Source organism: Dufourea novaeangliae, unplaced genomic scaffold (genome assembly GCF_001272555.1).
Source record: "Dufourea novaeangliae isolate 0120121106 unplaced genomic scaffold, ASM127255v1 scaffold162, whole genome shotgun sequence".
Taxonomy (NCBI): domain Eukaryota; kingdom Metazoa; phylum Arthropoda; class Insecta; order Hymenoptera; family Halictidae; genus Dufourea; species Dufourea novaeangliae.
In genome coordinates, this window is record NW_015374046.1 from 677,917 (window position 1) to 696,614 (window position 18,698).

An 18,698-nucleotide genomic window follows, 5' to 3' on the forward strand; every position below is an offset into this window, starting at 1 on the left:
AAGGAAGTCGTCGTTTTTACTCTTCCAATCAACTAAAAATTTTTGATCATTTTACAAAAATTAATGGAAAAAGAAAGTTAAGTGCTGCTCTTTCTATGCAGAATTTTCTTTATGTATAACTTCACAACGTTTATTTGTTATTTTAAGTAAAGCAGTCTAAGATGACAATAATACGGTAGGTGGCCGTAAATGGGTCATTTACCCTAGACGAACTTGCTTAAATATCCTCAGATCACTGATTAATAACAATAAAAAAAAACATACTGGTAAATAGAATTAATTTTGTTGTAACTAGATTTCAGATACTTGTGCAACTATGACAATCCAATTACGTAAAACATGTAAAATACACTTATAGAATACGTATCTGATAGATTTATGACTGTCACATATGTATATTTTACATACATTTACATTCAAATATTTTCTACGTAATTGCATAAGATTCCGTAGTCTACTTATAACAAACACTGGCGATAACGTTTCAGGAAATTCGCTGAACCCATTGAACAATGCGAAATTAGTTACGGAGGGTTCAGCGGTATCGAAAAACGCGCAAGATTTTTCTATTTAAACGTAACTAAGATATCAGAACGTCATTGAAGTTCAAAAAAGGAGAAAACGATCAGGTTTGAATAAACGTAGCGATGTATACAGGGGCCGACAGGAAGTTCTAGTGTTGTGTAATGGTTATGGTCGAGAGCTGTCAAACGCACGCCGGCTATTATATAGGTTGGTTCAACCACACTCCAATCGGTCTTAGGGCATAGCGCACAAACGGTCATACTGCCGTGAGGCACGAGATTCGCAAGCCGCGTGAATGAAACCTACTGACTACTGACGTAAAACCCATCACCGACACAATGGAAAAAACCACCAGCACACCAGATATTTTGATATGGACCAAAATAGTATTACACATACCGATGTAGTTATCGAAAGGGAAAAAAAAACGATATCAAAGTTCTAAGAACCGTTACGTATAGGTCATCGATTACGATTCGACTTACCCAATAGTAATAACTTGAGTTCCCGCCTGGCATCACGCTTATCCTTTCGAAGTTGCCGCTCAATCTCTTGATTAATACGTTTCTGCTCCTTTGCCTCTTCCGACAGGCAGCACGCCATGGCTCAGGACAGCAGGATGCTCGGATAGAGGAGGAGTAGGAGTAAAAGGATGCGGAGGAGGAGGAAAAGGAGAAGGGAGAGGGAGGGAGGAAGGCAGAGAGGGAACGAGCGATTTACGGTGGTGGTGAGTGATTACCGAGCAACGAGGTACGTCGCGGACAGCACCGGTCTCGACGGCACGGTATCGTCGGTATTACCTTGTCACCGCGAACAAACTACAATGCCTTGTCGTCGTTCTCGTGGTTTCTCTTGTTTCTTCCCTCTCGTCCTGACGAAATCAATCAAACCTTTTCCGATCCGCACCACCACTATAGGCCACTAGCACGCATCACAACCACTTGTCCACGACGACGACGACGACGCCGACGACGACGACGACGACGGCGACGGCGACGGCGACGACGACGACGGCGACGACGACGACGACGACGGCGACGACGACGGCGACGACGACGGCGGCGGCGGCGGCGACGGCGACGACGGCGTAAACGTAAACGTAAACGTAGATCTGATCTCCGTATTCTCAACGACTTCGACACACGCGGCGGCGACGGAGCACTCCTGGCAGGGCTCGACGACGCCAGCGACACATCAACACATGTACGACGCACACGCACAAAACTCGGCCGGTAGCTTGTTTGTCCTCTTCTCTTCTTTCTTATTCTTGTTACGATGTATTATTCCCAATGTGTATCCTTCGTTTTGGTTTTTCAAGGTGTTGGTTCACGCACGCATGTATCGAATGTAACGCAACGAAACGCACTCACGAAAGAGCTCGAGAAAGCGGGAGAGACACGCGCGCGCACACACGTCTCCAGCTTTCTTTGCTCACGCCGCGCGATTTCGGCGATCGTCTATACCCGACGAGAGGGAAACTTCGCGAGAGCAAGGTCCGTTGGATCGAGATCTAAAGAGTCTTGAGTGTACTCCGTCGAATCTCGATCGTCGGTCCCTGGGTCCCCCGTTGTACCCGCGTACTACTCGCGAGAGAGCTCTCGTACGGCTCGTTCACTCGTTCACTCAGTCCCCGGCGCGGTTGGGTGTGGTAACCCACCGGCGCTCTATCTCTTCCCTTCTCTCTCTCGTCCGTTCTCGATTTCTTTCTCTCACTCCCCCCCTCCTTCTTTCACGGCTCTCTGTCAGTCTGTCTCTTTTTTTCCTTCGATTCGTTCCACCTCTTTCTTTTTCTCTCCTCCTCCTGCCCGTTCGGCCTGCCGTACTCTTTCTTGTATCGCGGGCGCACACACGAGACGAGATACGATTCACACTGAATATATATATATATATTATATATATGTATATATATATATATGTGTACCACACGCACCTGTACCCGACGTATGGCGAAACGACAGAGGCTGAGGACGGCTACGTAGAAAGAAGGAACAAACGAACCGGGATGAGAGGATAGAAGACGATGACGAGCTCGTCTGCTGTTATTGCCGCTGCTGCACGAGCGCCTGCACTTCGAACGGAGCAACTTCTCCTGCGATTCGCGCCGCGCCCGCTCGGTACGCAGCCTTTTATCAACCCTCGGTCGCTCGAGAATCCTGTTAGACCAAACCAGATTGGCGAAGCCCCGACACGGTAGGTCGTCGTATAGTGGCTTGTAGGCGCGGGGGCGCGCACGTGTCCGCTAACGAGATTAAAATCGGCGAGGAGGTGCGGCCGCCACCCGCCGGGGAGGAGGTACGGAGAACGTAACAGCGCCGCGACGAGAAAGATATAGGTTATATACGCGGAGCCTCTCTGTACGACCGACCGATGCTGACAGCTCGCAGCGACACGGCTATCGCTGCTGTTTACTACGCGAGATCACGAGCGCACTCCGTCTATAGTAGGGAGCACCGGCGAGGGTATCTTTATGGGAAGGGATATAAGTATCCCTACTGGTTAGGTGTGCCTTTAGACTGCGTATATTAATGCAAAATCACATTTTAGAGGTTGTTTATAAAGTAAAAAACAATAGTAGAAATTTCTTTCTTCCCTTAACCCTCATACACTCCTCAGAAATAGTAACATGAAAGACCCTCGTGTGATATTTCACCCATTTTTTCCTTTACATTCCAATTAATGTTATTATTAACATGTTATACTGTATTTCATAAAAAGTTAGTTAAATTTGTTAACTTATTCCTTACATTTTGCAATTATTACATATATAAATAGCAGTTTATCTCAAATTACAAGAACCACTTATACCCACAGTATAAGTCTGTGACAGAATTGCTCATAGAATCACTGAAGCTAAATTCTCGAAACGAAAATTTTATACCCAATGATATTTTTACATATCGAGTGATCATGAGAAAATTTTACAATATATATATAATTCTTACAAAATGGAAACATGTGTATAAAAAGCGCTATGTAATAACTTATTTTCACCAGAGTATTTAATGTATTTTATAAGTGAACAGTATTCGGGTGAAATATCACCCAAGGAACTTTTCCGTTACTTTCTTTTTTACAACATTCTTGTTATAAATAAAACGTTAACTATTTGTGTTTTACATACAACTCAACGTCAACACAGACAGTTTTATAATGTCCAGACTTGCACATCCTCGGCATCGTGGCCAAGTGGTTCCGTGTGGTGTATGAGAAAAAAATACAGATGTTGCTCCAAGAATATACGAAAAGAAACGCAACCTTCAAGACACTTTCCCATGCAGCTTTTCCTTCGCAAAAAGTATTGACCATGAAAGAGTGGGGATCGACCTATTACGCCACATCAATCCTAACGAGGGAGGATCAGTTCAACAATATCAGTTGTCCTTTCCGAACGGTGGCCTTTGCATTCTACGAGCAAATAGAGTTCATGTTCGGAAAACTAAGTTTTAGTTTATTTAGCGATTACGTAGCGATTATTTAGTAGTGTCATGTACGTCGTCGTTATAAATAGTGCAAATTAATTATTGTAGTTTTTATTAAACATTGTAGGTTTTATTAATTATTGTACGTTTGATTAATTATTGCAGGTTTCATTAAATATTGTAGGTTTTATTAATTATTGCGTGTTAAAAATTAGTATAGTTGTTATAATTTAATTAGTGTAGGTTAAAAATTAATGTTAAATAGTTATAAATTAATTATTTTGAGTGTTAGTTTTGTGTAACGTGTAGAGTGTTAAATTCAACGGAGGAACCGCTCGCGGGTCTAATTAATCGCGCAGTGTGTGAACATTTTTCGCGGTCGAGACAATTCCGCAGTGTGTGTGGACACTTTTCGCGAACTTCTGTGGTGTACGTGCATGTACGGATTAATTTCATGGATACTCGTGGACAGAACAATTGTTATACGTGATAACTAGAGGGGGCATTAACACTCTCTACTCGATAATATTCGTAAGAAAATATTTACATTTCTTGCGAATTTTATCGAGTAATCAGAGTTAATACGATACAAGTGGATGCGACTCAAATACCTCGGGCACTAGTTATCGACATCTTCTACGGGGTAAATGGACATCTGTTCTACTGACTTTTCCTGCACGTCGTTGAGTCTTTAAAGTGACTGTACGCCCCTTACGAGCCGTGATCCGCTAACACTCCGTGCGCGCGGATTGCCATCATTTGGGTCAATTTTCAAACGCTTATAACTAACAAACGAAGCATTTGTTGCAATTTCGTTATTCTTGATTTTCGTCTTATTTTGTCTCAAAGAACAACCCCTTAAATTTTTTCCCACTAGTAGTCGAACACCCTGTATAGAGCAATGTTAAAGCATTTATTTTTGAGCAGATATTTCTGTACCATACAACAACCCATCCGTGATTTCTCAGAACATCCGAAATTTAAGTCTTACGAACATCCTAATGATGTCCAAAATGGACGTAGGACATCCGGATATAAACTGGATATGAAACGGACGTCCGTTGGATGTGCGATGCTACCTGGGTATTATCGTATCTACCTGGGTAATATCTACCTTAATTATTATCGTGCGTAGTGCAATACAAAGGACACCGGGATTTCCGAGTCTACCGACAAACCCGATGACTAAAATTCTTTAAAAAGACCAAAAAAGAAATAACATAAAAGCGTAGTTTAAATGTAAGGATGTTAATTTTGCATTTTGTCATGATAAAAAAGCATATGCAAAATTTTTTTGTACACATTTTAAAACAAAAATATTTTTAACTATTTCTAAAGTACTTTTAAATAAATACTGATCATTGTCATTTAGCTCGAAATTAAAAAATATATAATTAATGTAATAAAAAAAAAGTGAGTACAAGCGGGGCGAGAACCCGCAGTCGTATTACTGTCACTTAGCTTCTGCGGCGCACATCGTATGCCCTAAGTTGAATATTTTCAGAATATCTCTGAAACTAAGTATGCTTGTACAAATAATACCAGGTAATCAATGTCTACATACATATTTATTTATTATGTACATCATATATTACGTATATTGTATAGTTTATACATATGTTTGTTTAAAAGGTATAAACAACTTCTGTGTGGGGTACCAAGACTAGGAAAATATAATTCGATACAAGTAGGTGTGGATACTTTTGTTTCGATACCAAGTAAGTATCGATACCTACATAGAATACTAGCAATGGCTGCATTCAGAAAACACAACCGTTGAGTCAACTGCTGCGAACTGATCAGTGATCAGTTTTCATGTTTTGCTGAACGGCGTGATGGTAGTGCTGACTGTTATTGTTTACAAAATATTATATTGAAATAGAAAAAATTATGGCTGCAGCCAATGTAGCTCTACTAATTGGTTTTCAGTATGAATTAGGTTTCAATGTAATAAAAATGTTAGTTGATAACTTAAAACAACCAATAGATTATGATATACAAGTAATAACTGAATAATTTATTTAAGGAACATTTTCGAATGTCGCGCATAAGTTTTGAAGTAACTATAAGTATTTTAATTCAATGATAGTTTTAAAATGGAAAAAATAAAATAAAATACATAATATACATAATTGGATATTACATTATAAAATAAAACATATATTTATTAAATTATAGATATTAATAAATAAAATTGGATTTTCTGGGTTCCGCAATTTTGAATCACAACACGTTCACCAAAGGTAGCGTACTTTATTTGCGCTAAAAAACATGGCGACCTATCACTAAACATGTTGAGTAGTTGGAAAGTGAGCGGTAGCGTTTAGAGTCAAATCTAGTGAAATCACTCAACGGTTACGCAACGGTTGTGTCTTCTGAACGCACCCAATGAGTAAAAGTATCGATACCTTGGTGGTATCGATTCAACACTACTCAGGGTTTTCAAAACCGTAAGCTGGAGATCGCTCCGCCTACATCCCACCAGGTGGCGTTTATGCTAAACGTTGCTAATGCCGGTAATGCTTATCACAGACGGGATATAAGGATAGACCTACAGTAGGAGCTCGTTTATTACAGGCTATTTTATTGTAGCATAGGAAAGCCCCTCCGCACACACGTATTTCTCGACATGTGTGCGCAACCACTCTGTCGCCCAGCAAGAAAGGAGCAGAGTACATACGGTGTTGCGTTTAACTCGCATATTTTTCGTCACAGAAAGTGCGGTATATATAACATTGTTTTAATATGTACAATGTTTCAGTGCTCAATAACTTCCGTAAATAAACTTTTTTGACATCTGTGAAAATAACGGAGATAGTCATGGTAGCAACGGTGATCAAACAGTGTGTATATCCAGCCCACTCTATATGTAGCTACGTCGAACAAGTGTGATTAACGGGGAGAGCGCGCGGTTGATTGAAGCTCGCTTAATGTAGTATTTCTGGAAATTTAAGGGCTGCGAAGCCCCCTTACCATTTCAGTGTCAATACTCGACGTTACCGATTCAGTGTGGAATTATGTCACCAAGCTTCTGACCAGAAGTGAAACTAAATATAGTTATATGACAGTCAACTCTAAACTCCGTTTCACGTAAGAATAACCTCGTTTTGCGCATGGGACGGGATCTAAGACCGTTGATTGGTAGAAGATCGGCAGAGATAGCGAGCTACAAGCAATCGTATGCGTCCGAATCAGTCGGCAGTAGTGGGGGCTGCGCAGATGGGTCGAAAACTCGTCCCAGCGTGAGGTTATTCTTACATGGAACGGAGTTTAGTACTGGCCGTGCTGAAGGTAGAAATGGCAACAACGCGAGAGTCCGGCTTCAATATACAGTGGACTCTAACTATATTGCCATGGTCGAGGTTGTAGGGGAGTAAAATGGCAATGAGTTCAGAGCCCCCTCTGTGTGAACGAAAGTACGTGTGAAGGGGAAGTGCCTCGCGTGGCAATATAGTTAGAGTCCACTGTACTAACTACACATAACCCCACCTACCTTATCAGCCTCCCAGGCTTCTCACTACTGCTGGCGTCCTGTAGGATACGTGGGGGTCACTCAACCACAGGGCAGTCTTACTTCTGCCGCGTTCTTGATCGGAGGCTTTTCTTCCATGGCGGAGATGAGGGTGATGAAATAATGAGCTCAACCGTCAGAGTAGTTTAATAAAATAATACTTTATTCCATTACTGCGCATATGTAAATTGCCCAGCAGCCCGCGCAGCTTTCGCTACCGTCTCTAACGTCTTTCAGAACTTGAATGCGCTAATGATGTTATTGTTGCGTCGCCACGTAGCTGACGGACGCCTGTTCCCCACTCCGTCGGTCCGAGTGAAGTTGGTTGTGACCCCTACATACTCCCCTCTCAACCGGAATAAGGCTCCTACCCAGGGGATAGGAGAATGGAGGCATAAGGTTCCTATCCAGGGGATAGGATACCGGAGAAATCAGACTTCTATGCAGGGGATAGAAGGACGGAGGAATAAGGTTCCTACCCAGGGGGTAGGAGATCGGAGAAAAAGGGCCTCCCTCTCAACGATCACAGGGATCGTTTGGCGCAGAGTCGACCGAAGGGGCGCCACGGGGATCAGCACCCGACAGAGGAGCATGAGAATCGGTGGCTCTGGCACTTCTCTCCGAAAAGACCCTACCATGGAGGAGGCAAAAGGAGAAAATCCGAGATGTGTCGTAGTCGTCACGTAGGAGAGCGTAACGCTGGGCACCCTCACAAGGCGGACGGTATCTCCGTGACCAGGGGATCCCTCCACAGTACGTCGTCCCTTAGCCGTCGGAGTATGACTCCGGGACAGTACTTAGCGGAACGCGGTGAGAGAAAGTAGCGTAGTGGGGGCCCACTATGCCTGGCGTCGCGTCACGTCGCGAAACCCCCGAAAATCACTTGCGACGAAGAGAAGAACGGATAGCATGGCCAAACACTGGTAGCGTTGGCTATGCGTTACCGCGGGAGCTCAGCCGGCAGGCAGAGATTAATATTTCGCTAACAAAATCTCATTATATTATATTTTGTAGATATTTGTCAAGACCTTGTGACTTATATTCATAAAAAGAATCCGTAAACTTACAGATTTCCTGGAGGTGGGGGGGTCTACGGAATTTTTAGCCCAGCTCTACGAATTTTCAAAAATGAAAGGTGGTAAAATCACTAGTTTGCGACTCGACAGTCGCCTGCTGGCCACCACTGACATAGGGGTTAAGGAAGTAATTGTTTGGGAAAGATGTTTTTCAGGGTTTACTAGTAAATAAAACACGAACTTGAATCATGAAGACTTATACTGCAACCTAGTAATTGTTTATTATAATCGTTTTCGATCAGAAAAAAACAAAGCGGTAAATGTATATACGCATTATAGATTAAGGTTATAAAGGTATGACTGATTCTGTTCAGTAAAATAAAACAACAAAACATAAAAATGACAAATGATATAACAATTGATTGCTCCACTGCTACACTAAATTTCAGACCTCACTACTATTACATGGGTGCATTCAATATTCTAATAAACATTGATGGTGTTGCTTGTCGTTACTTTAATAAATACATACAACGTAAAGAAGACAAGTAGTGATCATTTCGTGAAGTATATTCTTTTATTTCATATGGCCACAAATATTAAATTTCAAATAAATTTATTTACCATTAGCATGAATACTTTTTTCACTAGTGCTCGAAAGTGTAGTAAAGTAGGTACAATGATATGTATGTATGCATGTGTTTGTGTGCGCGTGTGCGCGCCCGTGCCCGCTCTCTCTCTCTCTCTCTCTCTCTCTCTCTCTCTCTCTCTCTCTCTCTCTCTCTCTCTACATATACATACAGGGTGTACCAAAAATGTTGAAGGACCCAGAAATGGGAGACTCGTGAGGTGATTTGAAACAAGTTTTTCCTTAGCAAAAATGTTATCCGAGGCTTTTCTTTCGTTAATATCTCGATAACAAAGCCTCGGATAACATTTTTACTAAGGAAAAACTTGTTTCAAATCACCTCACGAGTCTCCCATTTCCGGGTCCTTCAACTTTTTTGGTACACCCTGTATATTGTACGTACATTACTTTATGATATGATATTTGATCATAAACTATGGTGTTAAATTATTCCAGACACCTTTCTATGTTTTGTCAGAAATTAGGTAGTGTGATACAATTATTCCTGCTTATCTTCTTTAAGTTAATTAAATGCATTGGCTCATTTCTCCAACAAATTGAATAATTGATTGTATTAGTACCGTGAACAGATCTATTTCCCATTAATTAATGAGACATTCCACGCAAAATCACACTTTTTGAAATAACATTTCAAATTTTCGTTGACACTCGGATATGTTGTAGTCTAAAGTATAGTTAAAAATTGTAGTTAAAAATTTTAAAAATTGTTGATTCAGCAGCTGTTTGAAATACAGTGTCAACTATTTTTCAATAAATAATAACTGTTGAACTAACAAACCGATCACAATTAGCTTTGTGGGTGCTTATAGTGGAGATATAAAAGTACCTAATAAAAATTATTTCAATTAAAAAAAAATAATTTTTACCATTTTTCTTGTAATCGTTTTAAAGAAATGCAATATTCTAATAGCGGGATGCTCTTTAAAAATTTGAAACAAATGAGGATATAGCCCTATTTATTCTCCTTATGGACTTTCCAAAAATATGGAGAATTTCAAATTGCCCATATAAAGATTAATTAAAGTTAACGGCACATGCAAGCTCATCGACTCGACCGGCCGAGTCGTGCCGGCTAGCCTAGTAGAGCCTGTGTAATTCAACGCAGCCGTTAATTTAAATTAATTTTCATATGGCCAATTATGAAGTTTTCATATTGGTGAAAATTTATTCATAAAGAGCACGATTAGTTCTATATCCTCATTTTGTCAAATTTTTAAATAGTTCCCCGGTATGAAAACAGGGCATTTATTTAAAACAATTGGAAAATAAATGGTTAAAAAATGTTTTGTTTTAACTGAAATAATTTTTATTAGGCACTCTTATGTCTCTACTATAGGCACCCAGATAGCTCTTTTTGATTGGTTTCTTAGTTCAATAGTTATGATTCATTGAAAAAAGGTTGACACTGCATTTCAAACAGTTGTAGAATCAACATTTTTTAAAATTTTTAAAAATCTTCGAGATACGTTTACATATCACTAAAGATTACAATATATCCCAATGTCAACAAAATCCGAAATGTTACTCCAAAAAGTGTACGACTTCGCGTGGAATGTCCCTAATGTTACTTGTGTAATTGCTTATTCAAGACACATACCATGTATAAATTCTTGTTCCTCAGTGCTTATATGAGATTCTTCTAAATAGAGTTAGAAGATTAATTATTCTTCTAATTATTATTCTTCTAAACAGTTTTATATTATCGGTATACAAAATACTGAATCGTATTGGCACATTTGCACGTTTGATACTTTTAAGTTTCAACGATTATACTTCGAGGCACACAAAAAAGATTGTATTAAAACAATAATACCAATTTGACATAATAAGCAACTTTCAACAAGGTGCTTCACTTCTCATCTGATAATAAAATAATAACATGTAATACAATCAATGGCAGTATTACAGATACATTATGTTTCAATTATTCAGAATCATTTTTATGAGAAATATTTGAATATTAATGGAATGTGTACTTATTCAGACTACATGTAAATTGTATTCACAATATTGATGGGAAGCATGTTGTGTTGCATTATAATAATGTTTACTTAAACTGTTGCTTTTTTGTACACTGAATTAACATTACATATAATAATTCTTTAGTTTGAAGAAGAAGAAAAGTGTACTGACACATCTATAGTCGACAGTATCATTTAAATTACTTTATGTTGGTCCACTTTATAAAATACAAATATACTTCCGTTTATCGTCATTACGGATATCATGACTATATAATGGTAAAATATTAATCAACATCACGTTTTCTTGTAATATATCATGCACCTGTAACGCATTGTAAACAAGCGTATTATTTTTCTACAGTTTCAATTCGTACATGGAGTTAATTAATTATTAGTGTCACAATGGATCAATCTTACAACCATAAAACTTCTCATTTATACAATAAACAGTCCAACTTTCTTACATTCTGCATGTTTCAGATCAATTACAATATAATAGAAAGATACACTCGGTGGAAGCTGAAATTAATAGACTTCTTGCATTATTTCGTAATTATATAATATTTGTAACATTATATTTGTTACGGAAAGTCTGGGGTACGAATTTTTTCAACGAATGTTTATAACAAGCATTGATTACCACTACTAGTTTTTGGACCATCAACTGACAATTTTTCTTTTGTTCCACAAATGGATACAATGGCAGTAATAGTGATATAATTATATTATTGCTATTGTTTGATTTGAAACTCTTGCTCGTTAATTACTTAATTACTCGTATTTTAGAATTATACGTAAGATTATTTTTTGTTAAAACAAAAAATTGTAAATAAGATTTTCATAACAAATATTTTTATATATTATTAATGAAACGTATTGTATAATACTTTTGTTAAATTATTCATATAGAAAATTCGTAGGATAAAATTTCCATTGTGTTATGTTCAGCTTTGATATACAAATATAATTAAATTTAGTAGAATAATTTTATTATAATCTATTTAATTAGATAAAAAATTTAGCATATTATTTATGTTAATATCCATCATCTTCAATAGGGCCTAAACCAAGTTGTTTTAACAATGTATGTAAAAATCATAAATTCTTAATGCAAATTGACAATTAAATATTCAAAACTGAGTAATAGTCCCTTGTCGAAAGGGTATTGCACAGGATTCTTAATTATTATATTAGTTCTTACTTTTAATTTCAATGACCACAAAATTATTCCATAAAATATTCTTAGATTGTATAATTCTATGTACATTTTTATAAAATAATATTAATTTAATATATAGATTTTTATATTATAGTCCCGCATGACGTATTACAATATATTATTTAATTACTTAAATATTCCATTAGATTATTAATGATGTGTACTCGTACATCAGATATGAGAGAATAAATTCCATATTACAAACAATGAATGTTGGCACAGACAGTGGCTGGGTTAAGGCACTTTGGTGTGATTAATTCTCCACAGTACCCTCCAGCATAACTATCTTATCACACCCCCTTCCCTTCCCAGAGCCCCTCATTGTGTTATTTATTTCTTTTTCTATGTATAATACCTTAGATGACTGTGTAACTCTCACTTTTACTATTGAAACTATTCTTAAGGTAGAATATGCCGTTTCAGTGAGCATTGTAGTATAACACCTGGATTTGGTGAAAACCTCACAGTGGTTTTGTAAAATTTGCTGGGAACATACCCTTCTCGTTTGTACCTTCCATGATTCCCATTAACCAACCTTGTTCCTAAAGTAACAAAATATTTTATTTTATTTAGAATAGTTATTAGTATTACTATAACTATAAACATGGTAATTAGAATTATTGTGGGCAGTAGTGACAAAAAGAAGGTTTAACTTCTGTGCAAAAATTGAGTAATTTTAAAAATTAAAAGAACATATACTTGAATTTTTCTAGGCATATTAATAAAAAGTGTTTTCATACTTTCCATTGATTACTTAGCAGCATATATACCAGATTGGTTTTGTTTACTGATAAGATAAGACATTTGAAAAAGCTTAAAATAAATTTGTAATTTCTTCTGTAAAAATAAAATTGCAAAGTAATAAATATCCTGAAACTACTACTACCGACTAGTTATAGAATAGACCTATCCTTCAATGTTTCTGTTGTCCCACGGTCGGAGGGTAAAGTGGGTGACCCGGGTCTCGATCAGAACCCAGTTACATATCAATCACCGACGTCCAAAATACTATTTTTAAATAGTTTTTGACTGTATTTCTGAAAGCCGATCATAACCAATTTGGCTGAAATTTTGCAAGTACCTTTATTTTACATAAAAACAACATTTACGAGAAGGATGTTTGGCGCTTCGAAAGTTAGGGGACAAAATTAAGAAAAAAATATTTACCATTTTAGTGTCACGCCCTGTAATTTAAAAAAAATATATGCTTTCATTTGGCTGCAATTTTGAAAATAGGTTCTTTTAGATAAAAACAATATTTGCGACAAGGATTTTTGATAACTCGAAAGTGAAGACTCAAACTTTTATTTTTATAAAACTATTGATATACAACTATTAATATTTATATAAGAAAAAAACGTTTTTTCGCATTTTTTGTGTTTTTGATTTTTCACAACCACGATTCTCCACCAAAAAATCACAAAAAAAAATCTCAAATACGTGTCGCGGTGGCCACTACCTACCAGATTTTTTTAACACAATTTTTGCATACCATTAATTACTTTTATTTTTTCATACACCAACTGATGGTTTCTTATTCTTTATAAAAAGATAATAGGTCTATAAAGATAATAGGTTACACTTGTGTCGAAAAATGATTCATTTCGATAATGAGTGACTTATCTGGATTTGTAAGCTTTTGGCGTTTTCCGATCAGCACTCATTTAAGCGATACGAAATCATAACACTTAACTGCAATATTTCGAAATATCAGACTAACCGATGTTTATAAGCAGAATTAAATTGTTAGTAAACACGAGTAGACGTAAAATACTCAAAATCTTTAATTTTGTATAAATATAAAAATTTAAGTTAACACATTGAAAATTTTGCAATGGAGATCAAAAAGAAAAGCCTTCGATTTGAACGTTTGGAAAATGAATGCAGTTTCGATGAGTTAAATCTTTTTTTTTCCACTACTGTATTAAACTTAAAATTTGTTAAATACATTCTAGGAAAGAAAATACAAACCTGTTCTTCCGGATCATCGTACTCTACCACGCGGATGATATCACCGACATCGAACGACAATTCGTCCACATCTTCGCGTCTGTATTTGTAAGTAGCCTTGACTCTATACAAAACGCCTGGCGGCAAGTTGTCAGTCGTTGCCCCTATAGAGAAATTGGTACCATTTTCATATTCCACCTCTAAAATAATTTAATTCGCCTCATTAGTCATGGACCTGTGATGTAAGTCGATTTAATCTCTGACTTTCATTAGTTATGCACAAAATAGATTACCAAAATCTTTTATTTTAACAATTGTGATACATAATTGAGAGTCAGAATTGTTAAGTTTCTTTTTGTTGTTTCAACAAGACCATGCATAAATAGGCAGGCGACATACTAGTAATGTAACAAAATTTAGTGTGACAATTGAAGGCATCGTAACAAAAGCAGCTATAGTCAAAAAATTAAAAAATTGATTTCATTTATTATGTTCAAGATTAAGAGTATACGTATAACAATATGTTTATACGTGGTATAGCTAAGTATTACCTATTAAACCGGACACAGTATACATATTTGGAGCTAACTCACGGTGACAATAGTAACAGAGAAATCAATAGACAAATTCATACTGTGTAAAACAAGCAGTGTATTTTATTTAAAACTAATGTATTTTTAATTGCATATTACAAATGAAAGAAAAGACGACCTTAATAAATCGGTAATTATTTACGAACAGGCACATCTCACTGATTTCGATGACCTTGAAATATGTTTGTCGAGGTCATCATTTTGAATAACGTTTCCTATACATATTATCGCCTTTCCGAGATATATGCAACAAAATTTAGTTAAACCTAGGTTACCAGTACGCTTCATTCTGGCGTAGGCGGTCGCCTAACGGCACATTCCCACACATATAGCTCAACTAAAATTGAACTCATTGATGATAATCGATTGTTAATATCAATAAATGAGAAAAATCAATAAGTTAAATAAACTATGAACGTTTTATAGGAAGAAAGACAAAACGGAAGATATGGGGCATATAATGGTGTATTACTATATAAGTAAACTGCAAATAAAGTGAGTCCGAATACTAATGTAACTTTAACACAATTTTCCAAGGGAACGGTTGAGTTGCGACTCATGGTTGCTTTCAGACTTTTTACTCGCATGACGAGTACAATATGATGCTCTAATAAAAAAGTTTGACCTTGAATTTCGAGGTCAAGGTTAATTTGGCATTCGCTTTGTTTTGCAAATTTCCACCGATCCAGAGCCGTAACACTGAATTTTCAAACACCCTGTACATAAGTAAATATGATCCAAATTGTGTCGTATTTGTAATGTTTCATGAATAAAGAATCAAAAATAAAAAAGTTTAATCGTTGCATTAGTGTGTCTCACCGACACCCTTGAATGTAACCTTTTTGTGGGCTCCCAATGTTCAGTCGTCAGCTGGTTAATGGGAACCCGCCTCGGCACGCCGGGGCAATAAAGCCACGCCCCCCCCCCGCCCCCAATGGTGGGGATGACGCCTGGACAATAATCATGGATCAACAATCAGTCAATAATCGCGAGGTCCCTGTAGCTCGAAAGTATATGTCACAAAGGATACAAAAATACAAATAAAAAATGCTATTGGAAGATAGTTTTATCTTTCAATGTCTGGGTTAGGTTACCTTTCAAGTGCTGGCAGTAGAAGTGTGAGTGTCAATAAACTCTTTTCTGTAAAACCGAGTTCATTTCTTGACAACAAAAAAATCGGCATTTTTCGTTATTTCTTTGGGATTTGAATTTTGACGACCAGGATTCTCAACCAAAAAATCGCAAAAAAAATCTCCAACACGTGCTCTGGTAAATACTATCTGTCAGATATTTTACAAAATTTTTTCATTTCATTAAATAGGGACAGGGGAGGAAAAACCGCATAATTCGAATGTTCCCTATTCGACCCTCCTAGACTATTGAATGGTATATCACAAGTCCAAATCGATCTAACAGCACTTTTTACCCCTTCATCCGGCTATATCCTTTGTGAGTTAAAAGGTATGCCAATTGATATTCATGAGTAGACTGCGGATTTTTATGCAAAATGACATTTAGTAAAATAATTTTTGAAGGCAACAGCAAAGATAAGAATTTCTTTCTTCTCTTAAATATCTTATTGTGTTCAGAATAAATTAGAACACACATTGCACCTGACGAAAGCTTTTTTCTCTATTGTATTACACAAAGCTTTATTGGCTATAAATGCATCAAATTCGCTGTCTATTCATGAGACATTGTGTTTAGTGGGATGTTGGGTTCGTGGTTAACACTGGATGGTATGTGATGTTGGTTTTCGGTAAATTTACCATATTTTTGTGTATAACTCGAAAACTAAAACCGAGCACCCATTATATGTGTAAGAAAAAGTTGTTCGGATTGATGATCTTGACAGCATATTTCAAGCATCGAAATCGGTGAGGAGGTAGCTATTCGATAAATTCACCGGATTTTATGCTGTTCAATTAAAATTTTTTGTATATTCTCGCTAAAACAGCGTATAGAAACGAACGCAAAAAAGTTCTGTAGTCTTAAAAAGTCACAATAATTTCAGATCCATATAATACATTTTTGTTGAAAAATTCGTATTTAAAAGATTTATTTCTATTTCAGGATGCAACGTACATGGTTTTCTGTCTAACAACTGATAGCTTAAGAAACACTGACGTAACCTATGATATTTACTCCCACACTGTACTTACCAACTGGTATATCGTACAGCTCTTCGACTCGTTTGGAGACGACGGCTGTGCTTTGCGGTGACGCATCTTGATTATTCACGGAATTATCATTGCTGTTAGCATTGCTGTTAGCATTGCCGTTTAATTGAGTAGTCGGTGAGTTGTTTCTTTCTGCCGGAGCCGATTCCTCCACAGCTGTAACACGCAACAAAGCTCACTCGAAACTAAACACTGAGCCACATAATTACGCGTTCGACGGCTTCTTATGTGGCCTAACTACGGTACACGCATGCTGAACATTTATATCATACACAAACAGTTCAAACGCAAAACGACATTGAATATATCTAAATGTGACTAACATATTTACCTGGCGAAATATTGTTCTGAGCAGGCTGCGTGTTGATTATTAAACTGAAACAGAGAGAAACGTTACATATTGTCTTAATGCCTAACATAAAGGAGTGTGATTTAAGGATCTTTTTTAAGTATTGCAAAACTAAACGATTAATACTTTCAAAAGTGGATAAAAGATAGGAATGTGCGGATCGTCCTGAGTCCCGGATACCCAAGATTCAAGTGGGTAGTCTTTCGTACAAGATATCCTTCTGCATAAAGCAGTCGTTTCTGCACTGCATTTTGTTTAGATGTACAGTAAATGATTACCATACCACACTTTTCAATAACCAAATAAGATATAGTGAAATCGTGTTTGGAATCGGTGGTAAGATAACTATTCAGATAGGAATTTATCAGACGACATGACATAAAATCCAGAATTAATACAAAGTATTAAAAAATCAATAAAATGGTGGTAGTTTAAAATAAAAATATTCGAATACAGTGGACTCTACCTATATTGCCATTGTCGGGGCTGTAGGGGAGTAAAATGGCAAAGAGTTCAGAGCCCCCTCTATGCCAAGTTCTATGGTCATAGCCTTGGGCTCAGCGCCTGCGCAAATGTTGGATAGTGCTGATGCGCCAGCGTACGCAACGTGGTGGGAGAGCGAATTTGTGTGCTCGAAATTACGTGTGAGAGGGCAGTGTCTCGCGTGGCAATATAGTTAGAGTCCACTGTACTTAGAACAAAGTATTGGAAACACAACGAATAGCACGGCGACAACGACGCGTGTTGATAGTGAGTCGTTTCGTAACCACCATGCAACATGCAGTGCTAGCGATAAACAGAATTGTTCAAAACCAAATAAAGTATATTCTATCAGTTCACGGGGACTGTCATTTAGGGAAACCTTCCATCACAAAGATTTGCCTTTTTGTAACGAAAGAAATAGTGTATTAGTGAATCCACAGAATAATATTCAAGAAATCTTGCACATTGATTTTCTAAATTTAATTTTGGGATGGTCAGGTTTAAAACAAATATGATTATTGTATTGTAGACTACTTGTTTTGTAGGACTATGTCATGGATGTCGTCACTCGGCAAGCAAAAAAGGTATATTCGAACGGTTTACTTACGAAGAGTTAGCATTCGGTGATTTCGGAGACTGTGGTTCTGTACTTTTCTTCAGCGTATATGATCCTCTCTGACTTTCGTTGGCCAATTTGTCAACGATTGCCTCCAGTTCAGAATACACCTAAAGTAGGACACATTTCAAATGAACGGATGAATACTCAATTGTATTATAAATGTACAAAATATGTCTCACGCGTTTGGGGTCGTATCTAGTTGGGGTACCATATGGCGCTTT

At 37.3% G+C, this 18,698-nt stretch overlaps 2 protein-coding genes across 6 annotated transcripts in view; both read right to left on the reverse strand.

Annotated features, from left to right (window-relative positions):
- The window catches only part of LOC107189693 (guanine nucleotide-binding protein G(q) subunit alpha), a 49,242-nt gene extending 47,728 nt beyond the window's left edge, over positions 1 to 1,514 (reverse strand). For all 4 annotated transcript variants that reach the window (XM_015578278.1, XM_015578277.1, XM_015578279.1 and 1 more), the window contains exon 1: positions 1,011 to 1,514. In XM_015578278.1, coding sequence (XP_015433764.1) covers positions 1,011 to 1,128 — 118 coding nt within the window. In that variant the 5' untranslated portion in view covers positions 1,129 to 1,514. The remainder of the gene's footprint in view (positions 1 to 1,010) is intronic.
- Positions 1,515 to 12,402: 10,888 nt separating this feature from the next.
- LOC107189715 (amphiphysin) overlaps positions 12,403 to 18,698 on the reverse strand; it is a 32,163-nt gene continuing 25,867 nt past the window's right edge. Inside the window, exons 5-9 of one of the 2 annotated variants that reach the window (XM_015578310.1) lie at positions 18,466 to 18,584; positions 17,358 to 17,401; positions 17,009 to 17,182; positions 14,275 to 14,417; positions 12,403 to 12,845 (exon numbers count right to left, since the gene is read on the reverse strand). In XM_015578310.1, the coding sequence (XP_015433796.1) occupies positions 12,765 to 12,845; positions 14,275 to 14,417; positions 17,009 to 17,182; positions 17,358 to 17,401; positions 18,466 to 18,584 (561 nt within the window). In that variant the 3' untranslated portion in view covers positions 12,403 to 12,764. Of the gene's footprint in view, positions 12,846 to 14,274; positions 14,454 to 17,008; positions 17,183 to 17,357; positions 17,402 to 18,465; positions 18,585 to 18,698 lie in introns of both variants that reach the window. The other variant, XM_015578309.1, reaches the window with a different exon arrangement.